This window comes from Kogia breviceps, chromosome 2, assembly GCF_026419965.1.
Source record: "Kogia breviceps isolate mKogBre1 chromosome 2, mKogBre1 haplotype 1, whole genome shotgun sequence".
NCBI classification, from domain to species: domain Eukaryota; kingdom Metazoa; phylum Chordata; class Mammalia; order Artiodactyla; family Physeteridae; genus Kogia; species Kogia breviceps.
The window spans coordinates 95,851,431-95,866,256 of record NC_081311.1 but is presented as its reverse complement, the minus strand read 5'-3'; the positions used below and the strand labels follow the sequence as shown (position 1 = coordinate 95,866,256).

The 14,826-nt window shown below is 49.4% G+C and overlaps 1 protein-coding gene across 5 annotated transcripts in view; it reads left to right on the top strand.

Annotated features, from left to right (window-relative positions):
- Window positions 1-14,169, top strand: part of STEAP3 (STEAP3 metalloreductase) — a 44,060-nt gene extending 29,891 nt beyond the window's left edge. For 2 of the 5 annotated variants that reach the window (XM_059051896.2, XM_067025862.1), the window contains exons 4-5: window positions 1,504-1,668; window positions 9,444-12,148. In XM_059051896.2, coding sequence (XP_058907879.1) covers window positions 1,504-1,668; window positions 9,444-9,725 — 447 coding nt within the window. In that variant the 3' untranslated portion in view covers window positions 9,726-12,148. Of the gene's footprint in view, window positions 1-1,503; window positions 1,669-9,443; window positions 12,149-14,062 lie in introns of those variants that run through there. The other 3 variants (XM_067025865.1, XM_067025863.1, XM_067025864.1) reach the window with 2 other exon arrangements.
- Window positions 14,170-14,826: the final 657 nt, after the last annotated feature.

The window sequence follows — 14,826 nt, the reverse complement described above, 5'->3', positions numbered from 1 at the left end:
CTTTTGTGGCTTAAAGGCACCAGTGAGAGCCAGCCTGCCCTGAAATAGAACAGAGGGCCTCGTTTCTCTCAAATTGCAGGAAAAAGTACCCAGTGGATGGCATTTTCTCAGTTTCTTTCAACGTTCTCTTGTAAGCTTTTCAACCATTTTTGCTCAGACCACTAGATTCATTTTTAATATTATATCTTCTAACTGCACTTGGGTTATTTTTTTCCTGCTGAAATAGTGTCTCAAAAACCTGTATGACTCACTCTGTTTTGCAAAGCAGAGACCTACCTACTAAAGCCTAGTCACATTTCCTAATGGAAATGCTGTTCCTTGTTGTGTGGGTAGAATTGAAGCAGCAGCGTTTCCTGGTATTTCTCAGAAAACATCTTGACTTCCAGGGACTCTGCAACGTGGTCTAGTTTGGAAATGATGGTTCTGATAGAAGGATCTTGATCAAAGCTCTTCCTCGTGTGCGTGGTACGAGTGAGCATCGGCCAGGCTCGGGGGGAAGGGAGGGGCTGAGGTGCAAGGGGTCTCTGAGTGGGGAGGGAAGGGGTAGAAACCTCTGGGCCTGCAGGGGCTCCCCCCATTGGTGCGTGCCTGGGGCTCACTGGGGGATCCCAGAACTCTGTGAGGGCAGGTATCTTTGCTCTCTGCAGCCCGGGGCCTAGCACACAGTAGGTGCTTATGAAGCACCTACTGTGTGCTAGGTGCTTCATAAGTGCTCCTGGGCCCACTTGGTGAATGGATGTCGGCCTCTGTTGCCTGGCAGTGGTTGACTCAAAGCTACGTTCCTCAGACAGACATGGGGAGCTGGGTGGGAAGATGGGAGCTGGGGGCTAGTTAGGAAATGTTGAGGGGTTTGGTGTGTGTGTGTGTGTGTGTCTGGAATAGGAGCCAGTGACATGGGCAGCTTGGCGGACCAAGGATCCAGAGTGAGACAGGCTGGGAAGGAAGGTAGTCAGCAGAGGCAGCAGCCTGTCTGGCTGAAGGGATTCTGAGTTAAGAGAGTGCCTCCTTCCTGCTGGGGATTTGGGCACCAGAAAACCTTGTCAGATGGTCATACTTGAAGGTTCTTTATGTCTTGTCAAATTCTCTGGCTCCTTATGCTTGGCTTATGTGACTGTTCTGGTCCACTGGCCCCAGACAGATTTGTGAAAGCCGTGGGAAGGGAGGAGCCGTGTCTTCCGAGCCAGCTGCCTGGGTCCTGATCTCAGCTCTGCCATCTCCTAAGCTGTGTGTGACCATGGAAAGGTTCCTTGATCTCTGTGCCTCATTTCCCTCATCTGGAAAATGGGGACAATAGTGACCTCTGCCTCACGGGGTTGCTGTAAAGATCAGGTGAGCTGATACCTGAGAAGCGCTTAAAACAGAGCCAGACACATGTTCCATGGAGTGGAAAGTGGGAATGTCGGTCGTGACTGCGTTTTTCCTGTCCTAAATTCCTTGCTCGCCCAAATCCCAGGGCATCGGCCTTGGCCACGGTGTTCATGGCTTCCTTTCCATCCGCACCAGGTCTTGACTGATAAAAGTCACCTCTGGATCGAGGAGGAAGTCTGGCGGATGGAGATCTACCTGTCCCTGGGGGTGCTGGCCCTCGGCACGCTGTCCCTGCTGGCTGTCACCTCACTGCCGTCCATCGCAAACGCACTCAACTGGAGGGAGTTCAGCTTTGTTCAGGTAAAGTAGTTCTGCCTCTGCTGGCGGGCCTCCTGCCTCTCCCGTGCAAGCACCTTCCCACCCACGCGCTGCCTGGGCTTTCCTAATCTGTGCAACAGAAGAACCGCTCAGTCAGATGCCGGGCCTCCCCAAGCCTGGCAGGCTCACCCAAGTCTCCTGATAAAGGGGCTGCCTGGGACGAGCTCATCCTCATGACACGGTGCGGTGGGGAGGCCAGATTCAGGCATGTGTAAAACTCAGACAGCAGAATACTGAACCCTGGACTTCACATTCTCAGTATCTACAGTTCTTGGGCTTCCCAAACAAAATCCCATAATACGCAGTCACTGGACGTGTCACTGATCTGTCTGGGCGGTCAGTGAGCCGACCTGCCCAGCCAGCACCCTCAGCCAAACCCGGCCCTGCTGTTTCCTTTAACCTCTTGATTCATGCAGGGTGGATGGGAGGTGAGATTAGGACCTTCCGTTTATAGGAAATAAAACACAGCATTTCCCAAAGGACACCATTCGTATTAAAAAGGACGTGTAGAGTCCAATAAATCTGGGAAAAGATTTGCTTCCCGCTCAGCGAGTCACAATGCACTTTGGCACATTAAGTACTGTGTCTACAACAAGCAAACCTTGTTAAGCAGACTTATTTCAGTATTAGCGTCCTCCCTGCCCCCCCCACCCCATTTTTCTTTCACTGTCTACACTCCACAGAACACACTTTGGAAGATGCTACTAGTGGCAAAGGTTCTTTATGCATTTATTCACTCAATGTTTATTGAACACATACTGCATGCCCAGCGTCATGCCAGACCTGGGATGCAAGAGGGAACGAGACAGGTATAGCCACGTTTTAATTACAAGGACCACTGGGACAGGGACATTTTTTACATTCCTTTGTCACCCTCCCACTGTTCTCCATACAGAGCACGTGGTCAGCCCCCAAGTTCTGGCAGATTAACTCATCGTCTCCAATGACGGGTGCTGACTAATACTGGGTTCTGCCGTCCATCCATGTGGCATCAGGGCAGGGAGCAGATATCACACCCACCCCCGATGTCAACAAAAAATCTGTCCCATATCTTGTCTGTGCAGCAAGGACACAGTACGGGATTCCAAGAGGGACACCAACAGGGCAGTGCTCTTATGTAATCCAAATTAATTATCCCTTATTGGGGATGCATGCGTACCCTAGAACAAAACAGAGTTGTGGGGTTTGGGGTTTTTTTTTAAAGTGTGTCTGTTTCTGAATCTCACTGGCTCTGCTCATCTCGGAAGGTCTCTGGAGGCGTGCTCGGGCCGACACATGCCGGCAGAAGGGGGAAGAAAGAATTTTATTTATCTGCCACTAATCCTCACGTGTCGCACACCCAAATCTGTGATTTTCGTGTTCCTGCCTGGAGTATGCTGGGCTGCATAGTTTATCCACAACTAAAACAGACTGCAGTTCGCTCCCCTCACCAGAAAGTTGCTCCCTTAAGCAGCTGTAGATTACAAGCCCCAGCTGCAGCTGCCAGGGAAAGCCAGGGGATTTGGTTTTGTTAGCAAAACCTGACTGGGACTCAGCAGCTGTTCTACTTTACATACTGAAGAGTCGAAATACAAATAGGAAAGTCCTTATGCTGCTGCAAGAAGAGGGGGCTGGAAAGCCGAGAGGTGGGTGGAAAGACAGGGTTTTACGTGAGGAAATCAAATGCCCACATTCTGTCCACAAATGCTCTATCTCCCTGGAGTGCTGATACAGAGGAGGAACCGGCACATTCCGGCTCTGTCACCATTAGCAGATCACGTGCGCTCCCCGAGCCTCGCTTTACACTCTTGTAAGACGGAGTTAGTTCCCTACAGATGTGCTGTGAGCCACTGTGCCAGATTACGTGTAAAAGAAAAATACAAAGCAATTTGCTGTGGTTCTCGGGGCATGTAGCCACATTTCCACGATCTCTGACTAAGCCAGCCATTTCTGAGTTCAGTAGGAGGCAGCAAGAGACAGGCTAGGGACTCCCACCCAGAACCGCAGAATGGTCCGGGGCAGTGTTTGCAAACTGCAGTTGACACTTGTTGGTGGGTCATGAAATCAATTTTGTGGACCACAACAAGCTTTGTAAACATGAAATAGAGTAGAACGTCTCCAGAAATGTCAGAGTTCTTTACATGTTCTAAGCACAGACATTTTTTCAGTTGTATCAATTCAGTAGTTATATATACATATGTGGGCATACTTCAGTGTGTACTGGGTAGTAAAGAAAATGTGATTCTTAATGTGAGCCACCATCAGAAAGTCTGAAGTCATGGAGCTCTTGGAGAAGTGCAGATACCCAGGACTACCCTTGACCTGTGGACTCAGATGCCCAGGGTTGGCTCTGGAGTCTGTTTTTATGAGCTCCTTGGGTGACTTAAGTGCATGTGATGCAGTACGTGACAATCTCTGGGGTGGGGGACACAGGCTGTGGAGCCAGCAGACCTGGGTTTCAGTCCCAAGACCACCACTTACCAGCCCTGCACCATTAGACAGTTCCTTAGCGTCTCCAAGCATCTGTGTCCTGACTTGTCTGTGTCCACCTCCTGTGGTCATTGGGAGGGTTTGTGTTGCGACATGTATACATGCACCCCAGAGTGGCTGTACAGTGTTTGAGGTGAGCTGCAATCTTCTCCTGTAAGGTGGGCACTGTTTTACAACGAGGAGCTACCTGGACCCCATTTCCTTTCCCAGCCACGAATGACTGCATCAGGTCACCAGGGCTTAGAAGGTGGCTGTGGAGACACCGTGGTTCTCAGTGGGCCTGGCCTGACCCCTGGGTCTGTAATGATTTATTGAGCTAGAAAGCCATCCAAACAGGGTGTGGATTCCACGGAGGTGACTTGTGCCTACGTGTTATCCTTTTGTTCCTGAGGCTGTTTTGGAAGTTTTTAATTTGGGGTTTTGTTTGTCTGGGTGTTTTTGTTGCTGTTGTTTTGGTTTGGTTTCCGCTGTGCTAACTGCTCCTAATTAAGCCAGTTAAACATTGTTAGATTGCCAAATACTCAGGTCGTGCAGCTCTCCTGGACAGAGAAGTTAATGTTCGGCTCTTAGCACCTTGGTTCTGCCCCATGGTTAGAGGCCCTTCCTGCGCCCTTGCCCACCCCAGCCACCTGCCTGAGATAATAACAGAGCCCTGTTGTGACGCCAGCTTTGTGAGCAATTGTCCAAAGCCCCTTCCCGACGCGGTAATTGAGTACCGGCTGGAACCACCCACAACCTGGCGAACAAGCTTACCTATAATAAAAACGGCCCTAGCTTGTCATGGCTGTTACTAATTGCCCCGTGACAATGCCTCCCTTTCTTTTGGCTTCCTTTGACTGTTCTGGGATTTTTTTAATTGTTCCCAAGGAGAGAGAGTTTTAGGGAAACAGACTTGCTGGAATCATCCAGGCTTCCCCACTGGGATTGGAAAGTCAGAAGGCCCTTGGTTACTGGCTGGTCTTTGGGGCCCCCTGCCATCTGTCACCATGGGATTCTGGATGGCAAAGGGAAGAGGATATATGGGCAGGAGCAGGTCTGCATACTCTCCCAGGGCACGTCTTGTTTGCCCAGCACAGTCCATCAGGCTCCAGATGAGGGCAGGGGACGGTGGTGAACTGGAGCCCCAGGGCATGTCACCAAGGGAGGTGCTCAGGCCTTCCTGGGGCCACCAGGACTCAGTCCCCAGGCCTGGGTGGCTTCTCACTGCTGCAGCGTCTGGGAGAGCTTCACGATGCAGAGTGTGAGCCCTTTTTCAGGCCCCTGATGGGTCTTTGTCTAAGGAACAGAAAGGACCGTGTCCACCCCAATCAAACAAACAGCCTGGGCAAAGGTAACTTGAAGACTTCTCAACCTGAAGGTAGAAGGGCTCAGGTGATAAGAGTCTCCTAAATTAGCGGTTCTTAGTCCTGTCCTCAGCATCATCTCTGAGCTTATAAAAACTACCATGGGGCTTCCCTGGTGGCGCAGTGGTTGGGAGTCCGCCTGCCGATGCAGGGGTCACGGGTTTGTGCCCTGGTCCGGGAGGATCCCACATGCCGCGGAGCAACTAGGCCCGTGAGCCATGGCCGCTGGGCCTGCGCGTCCGGAGCCTGTGCTCCGCAGCGGGAGAGGCCACAGCAGTGAGAGGCCCGCATACCACACACACACACAAAAAAAAAACTACCATGCCTGAGCTCTACCACCCCTATCCAATTTAATCCGATTTTCTGGGACCGGGGCTTGGGCATTAAGATTTTGCTCCCCACATGATTTTACCATGTAGCCAGATTTGAAAACCACGCCTCAGGCCACTGAACTCTCAGGGGTAAAAAGGCGTGTCCCAGCCATGTCAGCAAAGCCCAGCAAATTCGCCTGAATACGGGGAGGAACAGTTTGGGACTTGGAAGCTGGTTGGGGACTAACAAGGTGGTCGTCAGGCTAGTTCAAGATTTATTCCTGATGGTCAGTGCTGGGGCCTTTCCTCCTCCCAGGTTTTTTTTATTGTGGTAAAGTAACGTAACAAAATTGATCACCTTAACCGTTTTTTTTTTTTTTTTTTTTTTTTTTTTTTTTTTGCGGTATGCGGGCCTCTCACTGCTGTGGCCTCTCCCGCTGCGGAGCACAGGCTCCGGACGCACAGGCTCAGCGGCCACGGCTCACGGGCCCAGCCGCTCCGCGGCACGTGGGATCCTCCCGGACCAGGGCACGAACCCGTGTCTCCTGCATCGGCAGGCGGACTCTCAACCACTGCGCCACCAGGGAGGCCCCACCTTAACCGTTTTGAAGTGTGCAGTTCAGTAGTATTTAGTATATTCACTTTGTTGTGCAGTCATCACCACCATCTCTATCTCCAGAGCTCTTTTCATCTTGCAGGACTGAAACTCTGTCCCTGTCTCTACCTCCGCGCCAACACTTGTCTTCTTGTTTTCTTAATAGTAGCCATCCTAATGGGTGTGAAGTGATTTTTGATTTGCATTTCCCAGATGATGAGAGATGTTGAGCATCTCTTCGTGTGTTTATTGGCCATTCATATATCTTCTTTGGAGAAATTTCTGTTCAAGTCCTTTGCCTCTTTTTGAATTGGGTTGTTTTTGTTGTTGTGGAGTTTTAAGAGTTCTCTGTATAGTCTGGATATTGATCCCAAATATTTTCTCAATGCTGGGGACTTTTTAAACCCCAGTCTTCATTATCAATAGATCAGAACTTAGGAAAAAGTTGGTGTGGTTCAGAAGTTGCTACGAGATTTGGAATCTTGATAGACACGTCTGGAGGTGACAAGGATTTGGCTACACGTGACTCACAGTCAAAGAGGCTTCCATTCGGGGGGCTGACCGTTTGCACATGACACGTGAAGTAGCTGTGGGTAGTAGCATAGAGCCAACCATGGCGTTTCCCAACAGGCTGTGCTGAGCCAGGGAGTTGTTAAGGATGTAATAAAAAGATCCTTGAAGTGGTCACAAAGCCAAAGAGAACCAGAGCTGGCTAGGAAGGATAGAGACTGGGGATCTTTTGGCAGCTAGTATTTTGTTTAGGGTCAAAAATGTTATCCTTGTGAACCTGTCTGTGAACTTGTATGTATAGCCATTAGAAAATATTTATTATTACTATTTTTAGTAAAAGCATTACAAACAATTCTTCTGAACCATGTTCTTCCACTTACTGAGGTTCACCACCCTGGTGTTTTGTTTTGTTTTGTTTTTGCGGTACGCAGGCCTCTCACTGCTGTGGCCTCTCCCGTTGTGGAGCACAGGCTCCGGACGCGCAGGCTCAGCGGCCACGGCTCACGGGCCCAGCCGCTCCGCGGCATGTGGGATCTTCCCGGACCGGGGCACGAACCCACGTCCCCTGCATCGGCAGGCGGACTCTCAACCACTGCACCACCAGGGGAGCCCGTACCCTGGTGTTTATACTGGAGAAGGTGTAAGCAGCAAAGCGCCCCCGATGCTAGGGAGGAGTGAGAATAAGGCACGGTGGTCGCAGAATCAGACCCACTTAGAGCCGTTTCTGGGGGGAGTGCAAACAAGACAGTGTCCCTCAGCCAAGCCCCTGGATTGATGCTGACAAGCTGGGCTGGAAGGAAATCCAGGAGGCCTGATTACCGTTTCTCTGTGGAAAGCTCGAAACCAACCTGTAAAGAGCGCCCTGAGGTATCGTCATGCTGCCACATTTCAATTAAACCCTTGCGGCCTCTCGTTGGAGAAAATGCAAATGTATTCATTGCTTGATGGGTCACTGCTGTCTTCATTCCTTGTGTTTAAATAAACACAGGTCTCTCCCGCCCGGAATCTCTTGGTGCCCTGTGCCCCTCCTCCCGAACCTCCACGGAGTCCTAACCCTGGCTGCCCTCCGCTCTGCATCACTGCCTGCCAGGTCTGGGGGCTGGTGAATGCTGCATCTGTACAGCACGTTCCCTATAATTCTGACTTTACTTTTGTAATCACTTCCTTCTCACTGAGGCGAATTAAGCAACTTGCCGAGGGTCACAGTGTCAGTTGGGACTAGCACCGACCGTAGAATCCGGAAGGCATCATTTGTAGTTTGCAAGAAACCCTACATGCAAAAGATCCCCAGAGGCTAGAGTTACAGATCATCACTTCCTGGCTATTTTCACATCACACTTCCCATAGAAAGTCATGATTGTACAGCACTTGGGGTGACGAGCAGCTGCTCATGGCTGGAAGTGACCCACAAAAGCCCACACGTGGCTCAAGGGGCAAGATGCTCTGCTGTACGACGGCTTGGACCATTTCCATTCGGATCTGTGATGGTCTTGATCTCCCCAGCATCACTATCTCCTTCCAGGCAGGAGAGTAATCCTGGCGGGGTTTGTACCTGGGGTGTTCATAGCTCAGAGCATGGACAGGAGGTGAGGGACCAGCACCCACAGAAACCATCTGTGTGGCGTTGTGGGCTTTATATGCGGTGTTGGGACAACTAGCGTGCAAGCCCCTGGGAGTCACCTTCTCTACTGGTGCCAAATCCACGTGCCTAGTAAATGTTTCCTTTGTGTTTATCTTTAAATCAACTTAAAATCCACTCACTTTTTACCTGGCCGTATCTTATGCCAGATATTACCTGTAAAATTATGATTTTGATATGCTAGCAGACACATTACTCTGTACACATGAAAAGATACACAAAACTAGTAACATGTTTTTAAACTTCTTTAAATTTAATTCCATCTTACGTCCTCTGGCGGCCACCAGAGGTATGAATAACACATTGTAGGAAAAAGCATTGGGTTTTTTGGGGTGTGTTTTTAAATAAATTTATTTATTTTTGGCTGCGTTGGGTCTTCGTCGCTGCGCGCGGGCTTTCTCTAGTTGCGCCGAGCGGGGGCTACTCTTCGTTGCGGTGCGCGGGCTTCTCATTGCGGTGGCTTCTCTTGTTGCGGAGCACGGGCTCTAGGCGCGCATGCTCAGTAGTTGTGGCTCGCGGGCTCAACTGCTCCGCGGCATGTGGGATCCTTCCGGACCAGGGCTCGAACCCGTGTTCCCTGCATTGGCAGGCGGATTCTGCACCAGCAGGGAAGTCCCCAAGCATTGTTATTTTATAGAATCCTTATGAATCAATGAATCTTTATATACTCTGACGTATGAGCATTGTTCTCTTGGGGAAACTGAGGCTCGGAGAGTTTAGAATAGTGATAAGATCACACAGAGAGTGAGCGACGGGGCCGTTTTGAACCCAGAGCCCTACTAAAGCTGCCCTCCTTCCTTCCCCTCTGCCAGATAAGCAGACAGGCCATTGGTAGGATCGCTGCGTCCATCCTCACCCGACCCTCATTCTAGCCTTGTTTTCTCCGGCAGTCCACGCTGGGCTTTGTGGGCCTGGTGCTGAGCACCCTGCATACGCTCACCTACGGCTGGACCCGCGCCTTCGAGGAGAGTCGCTACAAGTTCTACCTGCCCCCCACCTTCACACTAACCCTGCTGGTGCCCTGCGTTGTCATCCTGGCCAAAGGCCTGTTTCTCCTGCCCTGCTTCAGCCGCAGGCTCTCCAAGATCCGGAGGGGCTGGGAGAAGGATGGCGCCGTCAAGTTCACGCTGTCAGTGGACCACGCCCTGGCCCAGAAGACAAGCCACGTGTGAGGTGCCCGCCCCCAGCTCTGGAAGCCAGACACAGGCAGGACAGCGCCCAGAGCCTCTCAGGACTTCTCGCCTTGATCACGTAGGACAGCAGAATTACACACAGATTGGTGGGCTGAGGTCTGAATTCCTGGGACGTGTGTGGTAATATTCAGAATGACACACCTGTGTGTGATACGTATGTCCATATGTATTTCATATATATAACAGGATTTGCAATTATACTTACTTAGCTAAAAAGTTGAGTCCCTGAGATTTCAACCTGTAGATTTAAAAGCAAGTGTCAGATGTTCGGAGGACAGCAGCTCACACTACTGTGACATTTACAGGGAGATGCACAGGCTTTTTGCACAGAAAAGGCAGTGAGAGGCTTGTACTCCGGTGGATTCCATCTATCTGCGCACCTCCCCGCCCGCCCCTTTTTGCTACTTTCCCAAGGCTTTTGCAGAGCTGGGGCTCTAAGGTGGCAGGACAGACAAGAGCTCTGCCTGGAGCCCAGTTTGGGTGCACAGGGCCGACAAGCGACCAGTGAGCAGGGGGTGCAGCTCCTTCTTTGGCTGCAGCAGGAGGCCAGGCGGGACTGAGGGCACTTGGGGTGAGCCTGTGTCCGTCCTGGGTGCCACCTGGAGGTCCATCCTTTGCCAGGTTGCAGGGTAGGAAGCGGGAGGGATTGGAGCTGAGCCTGCTCCCCCTAATTCTCCCCAAGCTGGGAGATCTCTCCCTGAAAGTCTGAAGTCACCACGGCAGCTGCAAATTGATCCTCCTGTGGGAGTGTTGAAGTCACCTCCTTGCCAGAACCACTAATGAACCCTGTCTTGAGAACACGGGTAATTTCTTTCCTTCCTTTCAGTTGGTGATGACCGTTCTTTAAACCGCTGTGCCTTCTCATCTTGTGAATCATTAGTTTGAATGTCTCCCAGGACGGCCTAGAGCAGACCCTTTAAAAGTTGGTTCGGGGGAGGGGAAAACAAGACCCAGAGCGCTCAGCATGTGACAGCCCCGCCTTCCTTGGGACCCCATCCAGAGGGCTGAAGGATGGACTGTCCTCACTGAACTGGTTCTGTGGAAGGACACTGGGGACCTCTTCAAATATCTTCTGCTGCTACCGGGCAGAGAACCTGCCTTCCCAGCACCCTGAAAACCACCCTGGCTCCAAGTTCCCCCTGATGCAGGGTTATGTTTCAGAATAGCTGGAAGGGTCTTTTCCTCCAAAGCCACAAATTTGAAACACTGCTACTCGAAAGCACAAGAGGCTGCAGGACGTGTATCCTTGAATCACATGCCATCCCTCACTGATTCATACTGAAACTGTTTTTATTTCCCCTGTAGAGAGAATCAGCTGTTCTCGGCTGAGCCCCCAACCCATGGCAGAATCAGGATGATGTGTCATCTTTGAACACAAAGGGGTGCGGTCCTGATGGAGGACATCAGTGAGACGTACCCAGGATGGGGGTGTTGGTCACGCTTATATTCTTAGGTCTCCTGGGCCAGAGGGCATCTTAGGATGGAATAGAGTCAGCTGGCAAAAGCTGACCCAAGAGCGCCACAGGAGAGGATGCTCCTGCCTCACCACAGAGACTGCACTAGCTCATGGCTGTGAAGCACATTAGGGTCCTGTAGCGAAAAGGGAAAAAAGAGCCAAGTGCAAGCATATCTCATTGGGCCAGTGACTGATGGAGGCAAGGCAGTGCAGGCAAAGCTGCCTGCTTCCTGCACATGTTTTCCACCTACGGCTCAAAGGCTAAGCAGCACAAGCTTGCCTCCCAGATGGGCCCTGATGGAGTGGCAGCCTTGGCCTCAGAGAGGCTTGCTGGAAAGGAGGCAGGCAAAGCAGACATGTCAGCATTTGCTTGACAAAATGAGGGCCCATCGATTTCCTGCTGATAGCAAGCAGGGAGAACATGGGCAGCTGGGACCCACCAAGGATTATCAACCCCGGTCAGTACTGGCTGCCCTTTATCTCTGGCCCTCCCCAGGCCCAGGATGCTTCTTTATACCAAAGATGCTGACACAGAGCCAAGTTTCATGTGCTCCCTTCCCTTCCCCACCCACCTCCTGCTGCAGGTGCCCCTCAGGAGGGGACAGGTGCAATAGAGGACCTGGTCACCCCCAAACTGGACAATCAGCTCATGAAAGGCAGGGTGGGCTGTGTGCTTGGCCTTGACCTGGTGTCTCCTCTTCCCTACCTCATCAGGCAGCTGGCGACAGCACCCCCATGAGAGCAAGTCACTCCCTTACAGCCTGGGAAATTCTGTGCGCCTCTGGGTACAAAAGTGCCTGAACCAAAGTGCTCTGGAAACCCTAAATGCCATGGTCTGAGGTTGAACGTTTAAAATCTATGCTATTGGAACTGTTTGTGTATTTTGTTTTTACCTTGTAGAGCTTGTCTGAGAAGCAGCAAAAATAAACACCTAACTTCCCGTGAATTTCAGGCTTTTATTTCTGTTGCACTGATCACCTGCCTATTCATTCGTTCATTGGCCTGGTTTGCTCTGAGTCAGGCAGCATGCAAAGTGAGCACAGAATGATCTGGGCTAGAGCTCACCTCTGGGGAAGGGACATGCAGACCTGCAGAGCCAAGGCCAGTAAGGATATGGACGAGATCCAGGTGACAGTGCCAGGGTATGTTAAAGGAGTACCAGGAAGGCTTCCTGGAGGGAGCAGTGTCTGTGCTGTGGTCTGAAGGCCGTGGCTTCAATGCAGGTTAGAGCAGCAGTGCCTCTCAAACTGTCATGCACACAGGAGTTGCATAAGGATCTTGTTCAAACACAGGTTTGGATTCATGGGTCAGGGATGAGGCCCGGGACTGTGCATCTCTAATAAGTTCCCAGGTTACACACATGGTATTGATCCTCAGACAGAGCAACAAGGGCTTAGACAGCTTCCTTTGTCTCTGCTGTGCTATAGTCTATGGCCCACAGACCAGTGCATCTCTGCCCCATTAAGCTTCCTCTGGACTCTAGTTCCCTGGCTGCCCTGATGAGATATGCCTCTGTCTACTGCTGCTGCTAGCCCCTTGTTCTCTTAAAGTCAGAGGAGGAAAACACTCCACCAGAGCCACAGCCTTGCACTCTGTGTGCTCTGTGTAGGATGCCCCCAAGTAGACCCACATATCAGCCCTGGGTCCATCAGGAAAACAGGAACTCTTCACAGAACACCCACCTGTCATGCAGTCAAGCTTTTCTACTGAAGCAACCAGAAATGTCTTACTGTACTGGGAAATAAAAAGGAAACCCACAGGCAGAAAGCAGTCTAGTGACTAAAAACCATTTCTTGGGAACAATAACCAAAAGATGGCTTTGCCATTTTGAGCCCATGGAAAGAGTTTTCCAAAATAAGAAACATGGCCAGAAAAAAACTTCACAACAAATAATTTTCGAAAAGAAAAAAATAATCTTGTGCTCGAAGGTTTGTTTTTCTACTCTGCATCCTCCCACGCATAATGCTGGAAGAAATAAGTTTAAAAGGAAGTGATAAAATCAGTGAAAAAGTATCCATTATTTTGGTAGTTCACGTACGTAAGAACTAAAGAGCAACCAAAATAACTCATATTAGTTAAAGAGAAGAATTATCATTCAGCTATTTGAAAAGCTGAATCTGTTTCAAAAGCGATGAAGGGGGACCCTTGGAAGTACGGAAGCCCACTTGCCCTGGATCTCTTTAGAAAGAGGAAGTTGGCATCAATAGAGCAGAAACTCTCAATCCCACCAGACTAGCACCAACTTTTTCTAACAAATATGTTGACAATTCCTTTCCACTAACCTAAGATGAAATTCAGAAATAATATAACCTACTTATGTGTGTAGTTTTTTAATCAATATAAGGTCTTGATTCAAATATAAAGTATAAATAAATCCAAAGTCTAATTTACACCAACATGCATATAATACTGAGTAGTAATTATTATAAGTAATAATCTTACAGTAAATACGTTGGTATTGAGAGAAATATAACGATATTCAACTAAACACTGTTGACCCTCTTTATAACTGACATTTTAAAATAAAGGCTAAAGAAGTGTAAGAGAGTGTGTGTGCGCTCACGTGAGTGTGTGAAACAGTGTTGAATCCTATGGAGAAGTCAAGTAGGGTGAAGACCGGTAAATGTCCACAAAACTTGGAAATATGGAAACTTTAGGGGAAGAATTTCAATGGAATGTTGGGGATAAAATCAAGATTGGGAATGAGTGAGAAGTAAGGAAATGGAGGCTAGTTCTAGATACTCTTTTGAGATTTGGCTGTGAAATGGGGGAAGAGAGGATTGTAGATATAGGGGGTTAGAAGGAGAGCTGGTTATTTTTTTCCCATGATTCTGACCTGAACCTGTTTTAAATGTTTCAGGAAAAGAACAAGATGACCTGAAGTCATTGAAGATGAGAGAGAGAGAGAGAGAGAGAGAGAGAAAGATCAAAGTCCTAGAAGGTATGGGAAGAGATGAGGTCCAGAGAACAGGTGGCCTTAGCGAGGAGGAGTGCCAGCTTGTCTTTTAAAATTAGGAGAAAAGAATAGGGGCCAATGAGGGGAGGATTTACTCCTGGTGATGTAAGGTGTGGAAGTTCTCTTCTGATGATGTCTGTACCCTTCACAGAAAAGTAGTCAGTGCCATCTGTTGAGAGTGACAGGGAAGGAAGTTGTTTTGGCCCTGAGGGTTGAAGAGGGAGGAGAAGTTTAAAAGTAATTGTTGGAGAAAGTGAAAGAGGACCTGACCAGAGAAACATGGTAGGATTAACCTAAAACAAAACACCTTGTTTAGAACAGTTTTTGTCTAAGATGAAACATACTAATTATGTTTCCTGGAGAGTGTGCAAAGTAGAATTTTTGTTCAGTTAAATTCTATTTTCCCCCACCAATTTCTGTAATAGTTCCAGACAGTTTATCTTAGTTCACTTTGATCTCCAATAGTTACTCAAAATGCTTTGGCTTCATTTTTGTTTTCTCTGTTCAGAAATGAACAGTCATAAATGGAACCTTTGATGCACCTAGCAACCAAAAGCTTCCACTGCTAATTCTCCCACAAAGTGAATAATCAACCCCTTGTTTATTGAGTGTTGATTTTATTTATTGGATCAAAAACCTAGCTTATTTCTAGAATATCCATCATATGC